Raw genomic sequence first — 15250 nt, forward strand, 5'->3', positions numbered from 1 at the left:
GGATCGAGGGTGACTCCTAGATTTTTAGCGGAAGAAGAAGGAGAGAGTGTGGTGGATTCTAAGGGGATCGAGATGGAGAGGTCGGCAGAAGGCGAGGAAGAGTGGGGTAAAAACAGGAGATCCGATTTGTAGAGGTTGAGCTTGAGGTGGTGTGAGTGCATCCAGGCGAAGATAGCAGACAAGCAGGAAGAGATGCGAGAGGGGATGAGAGGGTCAGAATAGGGAAAAGACAGGAAGATCTGGGCATCATCAGCATAGAAGTGGTAGGAGAAACCATGGGATGCAATGAGGGGGCCCAGGGAGTGAGTGTAGAGAGAGACAGGAGCGGGCTCAGGACGGAGCCTTGGGGTACGCCTGTGAGGAGAGGTTGGGGGGTGAATGAGGAACATCGCCATGTTACTTGGTAGGTCCGGTCGCTGAGGTAGGAGGAGAACCAGGTGAGAGCAATCCCAGAGATTCCAAGGTCAGCGAGGCAGGAGAGGAGGATGGTGTGATCAATGGTGTCAAATGCTGCAGAGAGGTCAAGGAGGATGAGGACTGAGGAGAGGGAGGCGCCCCCGAGCACAACTGAGGGAGTCAGAGACTGCCAGGAGAGCCATCTCAGTGGAGTGAGCTGTGCGGAAGCCGGATTGTAGAGGATCCAGGAGTGAGTGATGGGAAAGAAATGCAGAGAGCTGACGGTGGACTGCCCGCTTGAGAGTCTTTGAGAGGAAGGGGAGTAGGGAGACGGCGGTAGTTCTGAGGAGAGGTGGTGTCAAGGGTTGGTTTCTTGAGGAGTGGGATGACAGCAGCTTTTTTAAATGCAGAGGGGAAACAGCCAGAGAGGAGTGAGGAGTTGAGGAGGAAGGAGATGAAGGGGAGTAGATCAGGGGTGGTCACTTGGAGGAGGCGAGAAGGGAGAGGGTCCAGGACTCATGTTGTAGGTTTGTGACGTAGGAGGAGAGCGGAAACTTCAGCATCTGAGAGAGGTGAGAATGAATGAGGTTGTTCCTTATACTCCTGGCATTAATGTACAAACATTTCAGGACTTTCCTACTAGCAGTTTCCCTTTGTTTTTTTTCCTTAGTGGAACTTCTCCCATTGTCAGAGCTCCCTGCCCCCCTGGTCCCTAGTTTAAGAGATTCTCAATTACTCTGCACATACGCTCTCCCAATGCATTAGCCCCCCTTCTGTTTAGATGTAGACCGTACGGTTTGTACAGGTCCCATCTATCCCAGAAGAAAGACTAATGCTCCATAAACCTAAAACCCTCTTCACTACACCAAGATTTCAACCACATGCTAAAGTTTCTAATCTCAGCCTGTCTCCCTGGCCATGCACATGGTACCGGAAGTATTTAAGAGAAAACTACTGCCCTACCTTTTCCTATGTCATTGGTTCCAATGTGGACCATGACCAGTGGATTCTGTCTGCTAGTTTCGGGAGATCTGCAACCTGAGCACCAGGCAGGCAAGATACCATGTGGGTCTCCTTATCACTAGAACACACTGTGTGATCTACGCCTCTAAGAACTGAGTCTCCTACTATAACTACCTACCTGTTCTGGAGGGGAGTGGACACCATGGTGCTCTGGTGCTCAACTGCCCTCCCATCACCCTCTGAGCCATCACTGTCCAACTCGGTGTCCAGCAGTTGGAACCTGTTGGGCAATTCTAGCTCTTGGGGTGTATCTAGGGGTTGTGCGCCATTTTAAAATGGCAGTAAATTCTTTTGCGATTTGTGACAGAATTTGGGAATTTGCCGGATTAACGAGAGTGGATATATAAATAAATATATAAATAAAATCAAACAAAATAAGTAAAACTTGGCCTGTGGCCCTGCTCTTGATCTGTTTGACTAGTGACGTACAGGCACCTGTTGGCCCCTGCCTCCCATTTCCTTTATGTTTTATTGTATTTACAGTTGAGGAGGTCTTGAGGCCTGTTGCCCTGTCCTCCTTGCAGTGTGTTCTTTATCCTTATTCCAGTTGTGCATGGTCCTGGTTTTTAATCTGATTGTCATTGTGTGGGTCCCTGTTGGTTCCCTATATATCATCATTTTTTGGCTTAGGTCTAGACCCTACCTCTTAGCAGGCTGTGGCTTCCTTATCCGTACATGCCCCTGATCTGCCTCACAATGGCTTGGATATACAGTATCCTATCCAGGAAATTACAGACCAATCAGTCTCACCTGCATCACTTGTAAAATGTTGGAAAAAATGATTAGACAGAAAATAGAGGAGCATCTTAATGAAAACCATATTCTTGGAGATAGTCAACATGGGTTTAGACGAGGCAGATCATGTCTTAATAATTTATTGGAATTTTTTGAACATGCAACTGCAGCTGTAGATCACGTGAAAGCATATGATATGATATACTTCGATTTTCAAAAAGCTTTTGATATGGTTCCACACTAAAGACTGATCCTCAAATTGGAAGCTGTAGGCATTCAGGGTCATGTAAGCAGATGGATTATGAACTGGTTGATGTATAGGAAACAGAGGGTGTCGATTAGAGGAGTTGCTTCTAACTGGAGTGAGGTTGTTAGTGTTTTTCCACAGGGATCAGTACTAGGGCCTTTGCTTTTTCTAATCTATATTAATGATCTGGACTCTGGGATAGTTAGCAAACTTGTCAAATTTGCTGATGATACTAACATAGGTGGCTCAGCAGATACAATCTTGGCAGCACAAGTTATTCAAAGTGAGTTGGATAATATTCAGTTGTGGACTGACACCTGGCAGATGAAATCAAATGTGGACAAGTGCAATACATGCAGGTAACAAAAATGTCCACTATAATTACACTATGGGAGAAATAGAACTAGATGAAGTAATGCATGAGAAAGATCTAAGAGTCTATGTGGACTCCTCACTTTCTCCATCCAAACAATGTGGGGAAGCAATAAAAAAGGCAAACAGAATGTTAGGGTATATTGTCAAAAGTGTAGAATTTAAAACAAATGAAGTAATGTTCAGACTGTCCAATGCACTAGTTAGAGCTCATCTGGAATACTGTGTACAGTTCTGGGCTCCACACTTCAAGAAAGATATCGCTGCTCTAGAGGCAGTTCAGAGGACAGCAACCAGACTTATTCCAGGTTGGAATGGAATGTCCAACTCAGAGAGACTGAGGGACCTGAATCTTTTCACCCTGGAACAGAGGAGACTACGTGGGGATTTGATTCAAGTCTTCAAAATCATGAAGGGCATCGACCACATCAAACCAGAGGAGCTTTTCCAGATAAGCAGGGACACATGGACCCGGGCTTCAAGGCATTCAAGACAGAAAACAGGAGACACTTCTTCACACGGAGAGTTGTCACAATCTGGAACAAACTCCCCAGCAATGTGGTTGAAGCTGAAAATTTGTGAACAAATTAAAAGTAGACTAGATAGGATCCTTGGATCACTTAGATACTAATGGACACCAAATGAGCGCAATGGGTCGATTGGCCTCCTCTCGTTTGTAAACCTTCTTATCTGCCTTTGGGTAGTATTCCTGACTCAAAAGATAATGATATGTGATATGATCCTTGGGTCTCTGCCACAAGATGCTGTCACTTTGTGTTGTACTAGTTAAAGGAAGCAGGGGTGGGGAGGGTATGGTCTGCCTAAGTGACAATGCACAGCAGCCTATAGGCAGCTTTGGTAGATAATGCATTCATAAGTTCCCATGGTAATGACAATATCCCATCCCCCTTTGCGTAGTTTTCACTTTCTCAGATAACCATGGTTGCATTTGCAAACCTATTGTTCTTGGGTTCTTTTGGCAATAAAAACAATTATGATGGTTATCTTTCCAACTTGTGGCATTATAGTTGTAGTCAGTCGGGGGCGGTGACCACAGAGATCCATAGGGTGGGAGGTGCTTCATGTAAATATTACCAGAACTGTATATAAATATTAGCAGTACCATATCTTAATAAAATATTTATTTTAATTTTGTTTTGTTTAAAACAGTGCAAAAGATATAACTCACAATTGACCAGAATGTTTATTTGTTGTTGTTGAAAAGCGATCGTTAACAATAAATAAATATTAGTATTGTAAATTCTCTGCCATCCTACTGTACTGAGTTCAGCCCCTCAGAGTCAAGACATTCTTGCCATTTCCTAGGTAACTGTGTGCCAGGCATCAAAATAGTATGCCCCATTCGGCAATGAAAATGCGGGCTCTGGCACCCATGCAAAGAGCTCAGAGGTCACTACTGCGCTTGCGTTACTGGGGCATGCTTGATAACACCCCAGTAACGCAAGCGCAGTAGTGACCTCTGAAGGTGCTTATTGTGCATGCACACTCATTTGCAATGTAAGTGTACTGTAATGATTACTGTGAGCGCACATTGGTACTGTAATGAGTGTTACTAGTGGCCATTGATAAAATAGACATTTAATATCAATATTATATTTTCATTATTCATTAATTTACATAAAATATTTGATAAAAACCTTTTTTAACACATTGAATTTAAACAGGTCTGGCGGCACCCCAACGCCCATTATAGACCGGCCACTAGTGGTTGTAGTACATGGTGCATTTACAGGGTACTATTACTTCTAAAATGTGTACTATGCATGTCTGAGCCAGAAGGAAACTGAAAATAGGTATTCTTTACAAGAAAATTATCAGATGATATAAGGACACTCCTCTGCTTGATATTTGGAATCTACTTAAGTTTGATATTAATTATTATATTACTGTACTTTCATAATACTACACTGTATTGCCTTGTTACTAACCATGATGCCACACAGTCAGATTTCCTTTGCATAACAGCATTTTATAAACATATTACCAGTATTATGTTTAAACTTTATTTTGTTTATTTATTTAATCATCAACCTTTGTACAGTATTGTCTGTCATTTTAATGTATTTATTTTACAATCAGAAACAAAATGATATGACTCCTACTGTTAATTATTATGACTGTCAAGTTGTTCTACTGTTAATTATCAATCTTTTTGTGTGCACCTCATCGCTATATGATGTAAAGGAAACGTCTTGAGACATTTTAAATGTTTTTTGCAACTTATTGTTTGGTTATTGTTGTTTTATGATTATTGTTATTTTTAATGCCTTTTCCTCAATTCACAATTTGACTTCAACAGCTTCAAAATTGTCTATAAAAAGAGGACTTGGTTTGATAGTGTGAATTGCAAGTTGTGATTGCACCTTTCGCATTCTCAAGAGCAATGAGTGTTTTCATTTTGTCTTGCCTTAGGTTTTATGAGGCACACATTTTTATGTTTTCATAGTATTTACGCCTGTACCTACATTTATTGCATTCAAATTTATTTAAAGTAGTTAGAACAATTAATTTAATTTACTGACTGAAAAAGTGGGATGAATTGCAGTTGTCCTGGGGGATGTCTTTAGCTTTAGAATACAGAACAATTTGTTGTAACATTTAAGCAAATTTTCTAAAATCTTCATTCCCTTGAATTTATTTCTGTTGGACATTAATCCAGATTATGGTTTACATTATTTTAAATGGAATACTCTGAAATGTCGGGATTTAAGACAATTACGAATTTTGGAAAGACATATTTGAAATCTTGACACTGTAAAGTAATGCCACAACATCATTCCCATTGTCATGCTAATCCACTTCCAGTAGAAAGATAACATTTGGGTTAAGGTGTGAATTTGAATCATTTGCAGTATCTTATGTGTATATATATATATACACTCACCTAAAGGATTATTAGGAACACCTGTTCAATTTCTCATTAATGCAATTATCTAATCAACCAATCACATGGCAGTTCCTTCAATGCATTTAGGGGTGTGGTCCTGTTCAAGACAATCTCCTGAACTCCAAACTGAATGTCTGAATGGGAAAGAAAGGTGATTTAAGCAATTTTGAGCGTGGCATGGTTGTTGGTGCCAGACAGGCCAGTCTGAGTATTTCACAATCTGCTCAGTTACTGGGATTTTCACGCACAACCATTTCTAAGGTTTACAAAGAATGGAGTAAAAAGGGAAAAACATCCAGTATGCGGCAGTCCTGTGGGCGAAAATGCCTTGTTGATGCTAGAGGTCAGAGGAGAATGGGCCGACTGATTCAAGCTGATAGAAGAGCAACTTTGAATGAAATAACCACTCGTTACAACTGAGGTATGCAGCAAAGCATTTGTGAAGCCACAACACGTACAACCTTGAGGCGGATGGGCTACAACAGCAGAAGACCCCACCGGGTACCACTCATCTCCACTACAAATAGGAAAAAGAGGCTACAATTTGCACAAGCTCACCAAAATTGGACAGTTGAAGACTGGAAAAATTTTGCCTGGTCTGATGTACTAAAATGGCCCACACAGTCACCAGATCTCAACCCAATAGAGCATCTTTGGGATGTGGTGGAACGGGAGCTTCGTGCCCTGGATGTGCATCCCACAAATCTCCATCAACTGCAAGATGCTATCCTATCAATATGGGCCAACATTTCTAAAGAATGCTTTCAGCACCTTGTTGAATCAATGCCACATAGAATTAAGGCAGTTCTGAAGGCGAAAGGGGGTCAAACACAGTATTAGTATGGTGTTCCTAATAATCCTTTAGGTGAGTGTATATATATATATATATATATATATATATATATATATATACACAAGGAGAGAGACAGAGTATAACGAGGATAACGAGAATAAAATAAACAAAGACAAAGAACCTTACAATTGTTGTGGGAGCTGGTAATGTTTAATATATATTTTTTCTATATTTTCTTACGTTACACTGCCTCTGCTTTCCCAACCATGTATCATAACTTAACTTGATTCCTTGTTTTCTCTCTCCTATCTTTCTTCCTCCTATGTCTGCTGTCCTTAATGACAATCCTCAACCTCTAATTTCTGATCCTTCTTTCTTTCTCATCCTTGTCTAATCCCTTCATTTCTTCCTCCTTGTTTCCCTTGCTCCACCCCATCCGTTTATTTTCTCCCATCCTCTCTCTCTCTCTCTGCAGCTGAGCCTTTGGTCCAAGTGGATGGGAAGCCCAGCTGTTGCTTCTTCAAGTTCAGCCCCAAGATCATGTTCACCAAGGTGCTGAAGGCGCAGTTGTGGGTCTACCTGCGCCCGCTCCAGCAGACATCCACTGTCTACCTGCAGATTCTGCGCCTCAAACCTGTCACTGAAGAGGGCAGCCGCCACATACGCATCCGTTCTCTCAAGATTGAGCTCAACTCGCGCTCGGGCCACTGGCAGAGCATTGACTTCAAGCATGTTCTGCAGAACTGGTTCAAGCAGCCCCACACCAACTGGGGCATCGACATCAATGCTTTCGATGAGAGTGGTAATGACCTTGCTGTCACCTCGCTGCGGCCTGGGGAAGAGGGACTGGTAAGTCTCTGGCCTTCTCTTGTCCCTCTTGTATGTTTGATGTTGTACATTAGCGGGCACAAGAATACATTGACAATATAATGCGAACTAATATGACCTCTTTTGAACTAATTTAATTTGGTTCCTCACTGCCTAAAACACAGTTATGGCCCATTTGGCCTTGGCGGATGAACCTTTCTCTGTGAGTGTTTGTTTAAAGTTGCAATGAAAACTGTTAAAACAAATAAAAAGCACTTATAAAGTATGTATTGTACCCAGCAAGTTGGTTATTAACTTGGAATGTTGATGGCTACACCTTTCTAGGGTTTATTGTGCACAATGTTTTTCTCATGTGGCTAGTCTTTCAGTACATAGGTGTTGGCATCTTGAATACAGCCTGAGTAGCCTGCTGTTTAACAAGTTGTTTAAAATACTGCATGTAGTTCACTGGAAAGAGATTACTTGAGCTGTGTGTGTTGCTCTGAATGGCTGAGGTACCTGAGACCTTGATATACAGATACTTGTTCACTTAGGTGCTTTGATTTGGTGCAAATTGAGGCTTCTTGACACTCCAGATGTTTGGTATTTCGTGTTGTTGATTTACTAGTTGACCTGATAGTTTAGTGCTTTAGTACCCCAAGTAAGAACTCTTTCCGCTTAGAATCTTGGAGTCAACTCTTGGTTCTTCCTGAGCAACACATGCAGAATCCGACCCGTCTTCACCTTCTATTTGACTCAGCTCTTCGTCCACACCTGGATTACTGCAACTCTGTCTTGGCTGGCCTACCTGCATCTGCTACCCATCCACTCCAGCTCATCCAGAATTTGACTGGTGTTCTCTCTGCCTCGATTCACACATGCTACTCTGCTCTTTCCTGATCTTAGCTTGCATCCAGTTCAAGACTTTGGCTCTTGCCTACTACTGCAGACAGTATCCCAGCTATCTGCAGACTCTCATCTCTTTTTACACTCCTTCCAGACCATGGTGGTCTTCCTATACCAGAAAACTTGCTATACCCCCTCCCTGCTTCCCCTTCTCCAGAGCCTACTCCTTTTACATATTCACCCCTAAGTGGTGGAATGGCCTACCCATCAAGGTCAGGATCTGTACAGCCCCTGACCACCTTCCGGTGTCTGCTCAAGGCACATCTGTTCATACTGTACCTGTAATACCGCAGGGCAATATCCTGAAGAGCTGAGCATTCTTGCTCTTATACACTTTTTTATTAAACTATGCTTCCTCCTGCTCCTGATTATCTTGTATATATTTGTAGCACTTTTATCGCTTTACTGTAACTCTTATTGTTTCTATGCCTACCCCACCCCTAGCTCATACCAAGGAAATAACTATTATGTTTGCACTTGTTAGCTTATTTATTTATTATGACTTATCACCCTGGGCAAGGGCATTTGCTAAGAAATAATAATAACATAAATGAAAATAAATCATCAACTTGAAAAAGATCATGCAGCTTCCTTCCAAGGGTTGCATGAGGTGGTGAGGGATCATTCCTCATCTTCCAGGAACTCTCACATCGACTCCAAAACTCTGCTCCTCCCCTTCTATTGCAGCTCTCTGCTAGCACGTCTGATGACCAGTGGATGTATGATGGCCTCTTTCTCAATGCTCTTCACTCAATGCTCTTCAGTTGGTTCTCTGACAACTTCCTTATCCAGGTGGGAAGAGCCTCAATGCCTCACATGACTGGTAGACGTGGAGCCAGAGAGCTTCTTATTTGAATACTGGAAGAGACCTAGACCTCCTCCAGCCTGCTCCTACTTCCTGTGGGAGGTTGAATTGTCATAAGGAAAACACGCATTTTCTCAGACAACCATCACCTTGGCAGAGCAGTTCATGGCTATGCATGGCTCCGAGGCAGAGGGGCTGGAATATGTCTCTGTGGGTAGATTGAAGTTATTATCTTCACTGTTCCCACCACACCTTTTTCAGCTGCACCTTACAGCTTCTCCTGCCCTAACAGTCACTTCAGGACAACAGTGAACCAAAGAAGAAAATGTGGTTGAGGCTCAAGGCACAAGGATTTTCAATACCTAAGGTGCTTCATAACACAACAGACATCTTAAGGTTTTGGTTTCCTAAACCTGCTGAAAATCCCTCACTGGTTTAAGAAGTTATTCAATCTCAGTCAAGAGATAACTTTGGATAATCTTGGTCTGATCTGCCCCAGAGAGATCATGACAACAACATTTAGAGAGTCTTGAACAATGTTGGGACTTTCCATATCAACATCATGAACTTGAGGCTATTATTCATTGGTCTTCTGTATTTTATTTTCACCCCCTAAACAGATATGCTGGTACAATACCACATTTGTGTAATATTTCAATATCCAAGGAGACCTAATGACAGTGAATCTCTACTGCTCAGTAGAGGGACTGTTTTCTCAGTGAAGGACTGCTAGGCTGCACCCTGACTTGTGCTCTGAGGAGTCAAGTTTTTAGACAGCTAGCTATATTATCAGATAATATAAAAGATCATAGGGATCATCAAGAGATAATATAATGGAGCCCATCTCTTCGGTAAAAGCCAGGCCATTCCCAAAAACAATCCCAACTGTAAACTAATCAAAACTGAAATTATTTGATACTGTTTAAAGAGGACAGCCTGCTAAAAGCTTTGCCAGAGACAATTGACATTGTTTTTTCACCTTTGTGCATAGCAATATAAACTTTTTTTTTTTAATCTCTCATTGTCTATATCTTATATTGTCAGTGCCAGCAAAACTTTACTGCTGGGCAGTTTGTCTAATGTAGCCTCAGAAACTCTAGCCCATTTTAGAGACATTTTACCAATTATGCTGGTGACACAATCTTTATAATTCTATCTATGGAGTCACCAATAATGAGCACCTTGCCAGCAGACGTGTCGGTGAGGGGATCAAATCGATTCACAGTCAGAATGTGCTGGAGCTCTAGCTATGGATTTCATGCTTCTAGAGACCCTTTTTACTGAGAGCCAGCGATCATCCTGCTGAGATCATGTAGCCATTTGTGCAGACCAAGTCAAGCCAATATTATCATTATGGTCAGAGGATCTAACCATGGTGAACTTGCTACACGAAATACAATACATGGGCTTATCTACTTCAGAAAAAGGCCTATTAGTAACACTCCACTTCGTGCGTCGCTAGTCATTTGTGTAGGTAGGTCCATAGTACAGTCACACCTGGGCATGTCTTCGCTCTCTGTGTTCGCGCTGCTCATGTGTTCTCGCAGAGTATGTGATTATACACACATATATAAATACCCTAAAAGCATATTCATACTAATTTACAAGTTGGATTTTTTTAAATTGTTTATCTATAAATATAAATGATTAAGAAATAATTTAAAATAGTTTACAATAAGAAGAAATTTGAATATTTTTGTTGGTTGAAAGTTGTTCTTTTAGCCCTTTGTGTATTAAACAACCATTACAATTCAAAGAGCAGTCATATATTAAAAGAGAGTCACCACTCCCCCATTAAAGGCCTCTGCTTGAAAATAAAACAAGAGGAACATTAAAACCATGTAAGTCCTGCCTTTTCAGCCATGGTCTTCCAATTACAGAAGTATGTTTTAGAGAACATTACAGGATTGGACATTCCAAATTGGGGGATGTAGAAGAACAAATAATTGTTGTTTCAAGTTAAATCACTGATATTTTATAGTCAAGTTTTGAAGATTTACAAAACACTTTACATTACCAAGATCTTTGAACATCCAGACCTGGATGAAGTGTCCAGATCATGGCATTTGTTCAATTTTACTTATGTCAAATCCACTGCAAAATACTGATGTCACATAATCCAATACACTAAATCACATGTTGTGCTGTCTTGGTGAAAATCTAAGCTCTGTCCATCAAGGTATAATGTCTCTTCAGAAACAAGTGAGTATTGACATTGTAGTCTGGATGCAAAAATACTCTGACAGTGTTGTTTCAGTTCAGTGAATCTTTTCTCAATTCCATTAAAAAGGAATACATATTACAATGAAAGTGACAGTGATCAGTTGCAATTGTGTTGAGTCGGAAAAATAATAATAAAGTTCAGACAGACATTTAGCCCAAACAGACATTTATAATGCACAAATCAAAATTAAATCTTAGATGTCCACAGAAACTGAGTGTATATCATTTAGAATGTGCATAAAACACTAAATCAAATAGTATAGAGTATTAGACAGGCACATAATCATACTCAAGCCAGGATATGGTGTATTACTTTACATTTTAATGAAAACTCAAAAAAGCGATGTTCATATTACTCCAAAGGGAAACGACAGAACAGAATGCTATGATACTACAATTGTGTCAAATTAAATTACATTATCGAACCACAATTTTCTTGTAGGTCATGTAAGTTCAGTCCATTCTGTTTTTCTGTTCATAAAGTAATGTCTTTTCTAGGCTCCACAATTATTGCTTCCATGTACCCTATGATATACATGTACTAGGTACATATCTATTTTTCATACAATGCTTGTTCCTAGAGCTGCCCATAGACATATAGATTTGTATATATGTCTATGGTTCTGCCACCGTGCTGTTCAGGAAACAGTTGTTGTATAGGCCCTGTGGTACAGAAGGTTTTATTTATGCTTGAGTGGTTTCCAGTCAAAAAATAAATGGAATCATTAATTAATTAATTAATTAATTAATTAATTAATTAATGTATTGTGTATTTTCTCGAGATTGGTAGAGTTGATCTGTTTGTAAAAAAACAAATGTTTAAATTGATTCTGGTTGGTACATTTCTATGTACTCATTTCTCATTTTATATGACCTTTAAGAGTATGCACGCTGCTGATAGTGTCTGAATATTGGTCATTATTTTGAATATTTTTGCAGCTTTATGCAGTCAGCACATAGGAGATGATATGCCAAGAGCTCGTCTTTTAAAATGTTTCAGGCTTATAATCCTTGCTTCGGACAACCCTATTGTGCAATGAGATGAATGAGTGATGCATTAATGAATGGATTAGAGTTTTGGTCCTTTGTATGTTGGCCGAGTGAACAATATCAGACACCCCCACACACACAAAGATACATTTAATAACATAAAGGATCATCTGCAAAGCCAGTGATTGGTGTGTAGAAACAATATCAAAGTGATGGATGCTGAATAAAGAGTTGCTACTACCTGTATTTATACTTAGGTGGGGATGCATTGTGTTTATTTTGGGATATCTCTCTCTCTGACTCAATTTATGATTTAATCTAATGAATGACATACATAGTTTTTGACAATTTCCAAAGCCATTGTGTTGGTATAGAATTTAAGGCAGGTTGAAGCAAAAATTTTACATTTCTGATGTAATGAAGTAATTCATTTTCTGAAAAACCCGTTGTCAGTAAAAACATTTTTTTCCCTACATAATCAAAAACAGTTTAATATGAAATGTGGACTCTATTCCATACTTTCAAAAGGGGGTATTTGAGGAGAATATTTTTTATAAATATCTAAAAATATTTGTGATGGTTAACAGGGCAAATATGGTTATCCAAGACTATTAAAGCATCCGTTTTCCTATTGTGAACCACAGATCCTCTCAGAGAATACATTTCATTACACATTTCAGGTGTGTAAAATGTATTCAGTTCAGATAACCACAAGTGACTGCTATTGGGATGCTTTCAGTTGTTTTCTGAATTGCAATTTAATGTTTATATGTAAAGATAAAGCATTCTTTATTCTTTGTTTACATCATAGGTGTTTCTCAGTGAAGACAGATGTCTAACTGTGCGTCAGAGAGTTTGGTGAAGAACATTTATGTGTATATTTTTGTATATGTGTATGTCAATTTAGTCACTTTAAAGCTTGGTGGACAACCTTCCCCTGTCCCTTTTCAGTTATCATATCCCTGATATCCCTGAATGCATAGGTTGTTTTCAGCAATGTTTCTCACTATTGTATTATTGTAATTTCTTTTAGATTATTTAATTCCTGTGGAAATGACTGTCCTTTTATGTTTTTATACTGCCATAATGTATTACACATTATACAATCATTGCACTGTTCAATTCACATTTCTCTTTTTAAATAATGTCTCCAGTTGTTCTTGTTAAGTCTTATGTCCTCTGTTGGTGTCTGTTCATTGTATGTCCTAACTTGTTTTTGTGTTTGTGCTTTTTACTTCAGCGCCACCACTGGAGAATCCAGCATAATGCACATTTAATTTTTAAACATGTACTGTGAATTCTTACTAAGTAGGCCACCTAAAGGAAACCCACAATTTGAAAGAGACTCCGCATTATTGTGCTACATTTCCCTAATATCTTAAGCAAGTGATAAAACTAGGCATTTCTTACTGGCTTATACCATATACTGTATTAGGAAAGAAAGAACATATTTTACACTTGATTTGTTTGTTTTCTGGCAGGCATACATTCATAGAAAATACTAAGTTATTTAAAGACAAAGTATTAAGAACAGAGCATGAAAAGCCTGATGCTGAAGGGGTTATGTTAAAAGCTGCTGTCACTGTCAAATCAATAGCCTGCATATTGAAGGCATTGCTGACCTTTGACCTTTTAGATCCTCATTAGGTGACCTTAACCTTGACCTCTCACTCGGTAAACTCTGACAGAGGTTTTGGTCCAGTATATCCTGCAAGCATGATTCTTCACAAAGAAAACAGGTGGACTGAAATACTTACTTAAACCTCTTGCAAGAGAAAGAGTCATGACCTTCAAAGGTCATACAGAGTCAGCTTGTGTTTTTGCCTCTTTGTCAGTAAAGAAAGGGGTATTGAAGAGCTTACTTAAGAAAGTGAGATATGCACAATGTTTGTGTATATGTGCATATTAGCCTTTTTTAAGTTTAACATGTAAAACAAGAAGTGTAGAATAACACTGCAATTGGTGCCTTCTAAATTCAAGTATAGGAACATTTTGCTAATTAATTTCCATCAGCATTTTATGATATAGTTTACAACATATTTTGAAAATATTTGTATCATCTGATCAGATGTGTTTTGCTTAATTTAAATAAATACATAGGCTAAACATAATTTATATTACATAAATGTTGATGTATCTATATTGTTTTTGTTTGTCTTCTAAAACTGACCCTCATTTGTTTTTATTTTATGAGTTATTAAAGAAATTGTCAACTGTCAGATATTTGCTTTAAGACAGATTACCGTTTGGAATACAATTAAATATGTACTATTTATTGGATCAGTATAAAAATGCAAATATCTTACAATACTGATTGGCCTAACAAACCAAAATACAATAAAAAAAAAAAAGTATGGGCACCTACAGGACTGCAACACAATTCCCCTCAAACAAGACAAATGTAAACCAAGCAAAATCATGATTCTGGCAGCATTTGTCAGGAACAAACGGTTCAACAAACTTGTCACTTGTTATCTGATTCTCTGTAGAATGCATGCAGTGTTAAAAGTAAACTGGTACAGGTCCCAATTATGGTTTTATGTGTCTTTTTGTATTGCTCTAGTGTATTAGTAAGATGTATAGCACTCTTCCATAGTGAATCTATCATAAATGCCATACTAGTATCCCTTTAAGTGGTACAGTTATGGTGATAAAAGAATATACTTTACTAGGCAGTTTAAATGATCTACAGGTGCAGTCCTGTTTAATTTAGGTAGCTGGTTTACCACATAAGAGAGGTGTGAATAAAAACAGGATATAATATAATCAAATATGTAATATATATCTATATCTATCTATCTAGCTAATAGTGGAAAGAAAAAATGCATCAAAATCTCAGGTTGTAACACAAAGAAATGTGTGCATATATACACTGAAATGACAAACAGGGTGTGGGGGAGCATGGGGTATGGGGCAATCCTGATTGGTCGACTGGGGCAGCTGCCACACTAGAGTGCATATATATACAATATATGTACATATATAGAGAGAGATAGAAAATGTTTTCAAAAGAGGAGCAATAGTGCCATTTAATGGAATGATTTC

General features: G+C 39.2%; 1 protein-coding gene across 1 annotated transcript in view; it reads left to right on the forward strand.

The window, feature by feature from the left end:
• Positions 1-15250, forward strand: part of LOC136752657 (growth/differentiation factor 11-like) — a 79392-nt gene that overhangs the window by 63440 nt on the left and 702 nt on the right. The window contains exon 2 of the mRNA XM_066708160.1: positions 6950-7323. Coding sequence (XP_066564257.1) covers positions 6950-7323 — 374 coding nt within the window. The remainder of the gene's footprint in view (positions 1-6949; positions 7324-15250) is intronic.

This window comes from Amia ocellicauda, chromosome 7 (assembly GCF_036373705.1).
Source record: "Amia ocellicauda isolate fAmiCal2 chromosome 7, fAmiCal2.hap1, whole genome shotgun sequence".
In the NCBI taxonomy this organism is placed as follows: domain Eukaryota; kingdom Metazoa; phylum Chordata; class Actinopteri; order Amiiformes; family Amiidae; genus Amia; species Amia ocellicauda.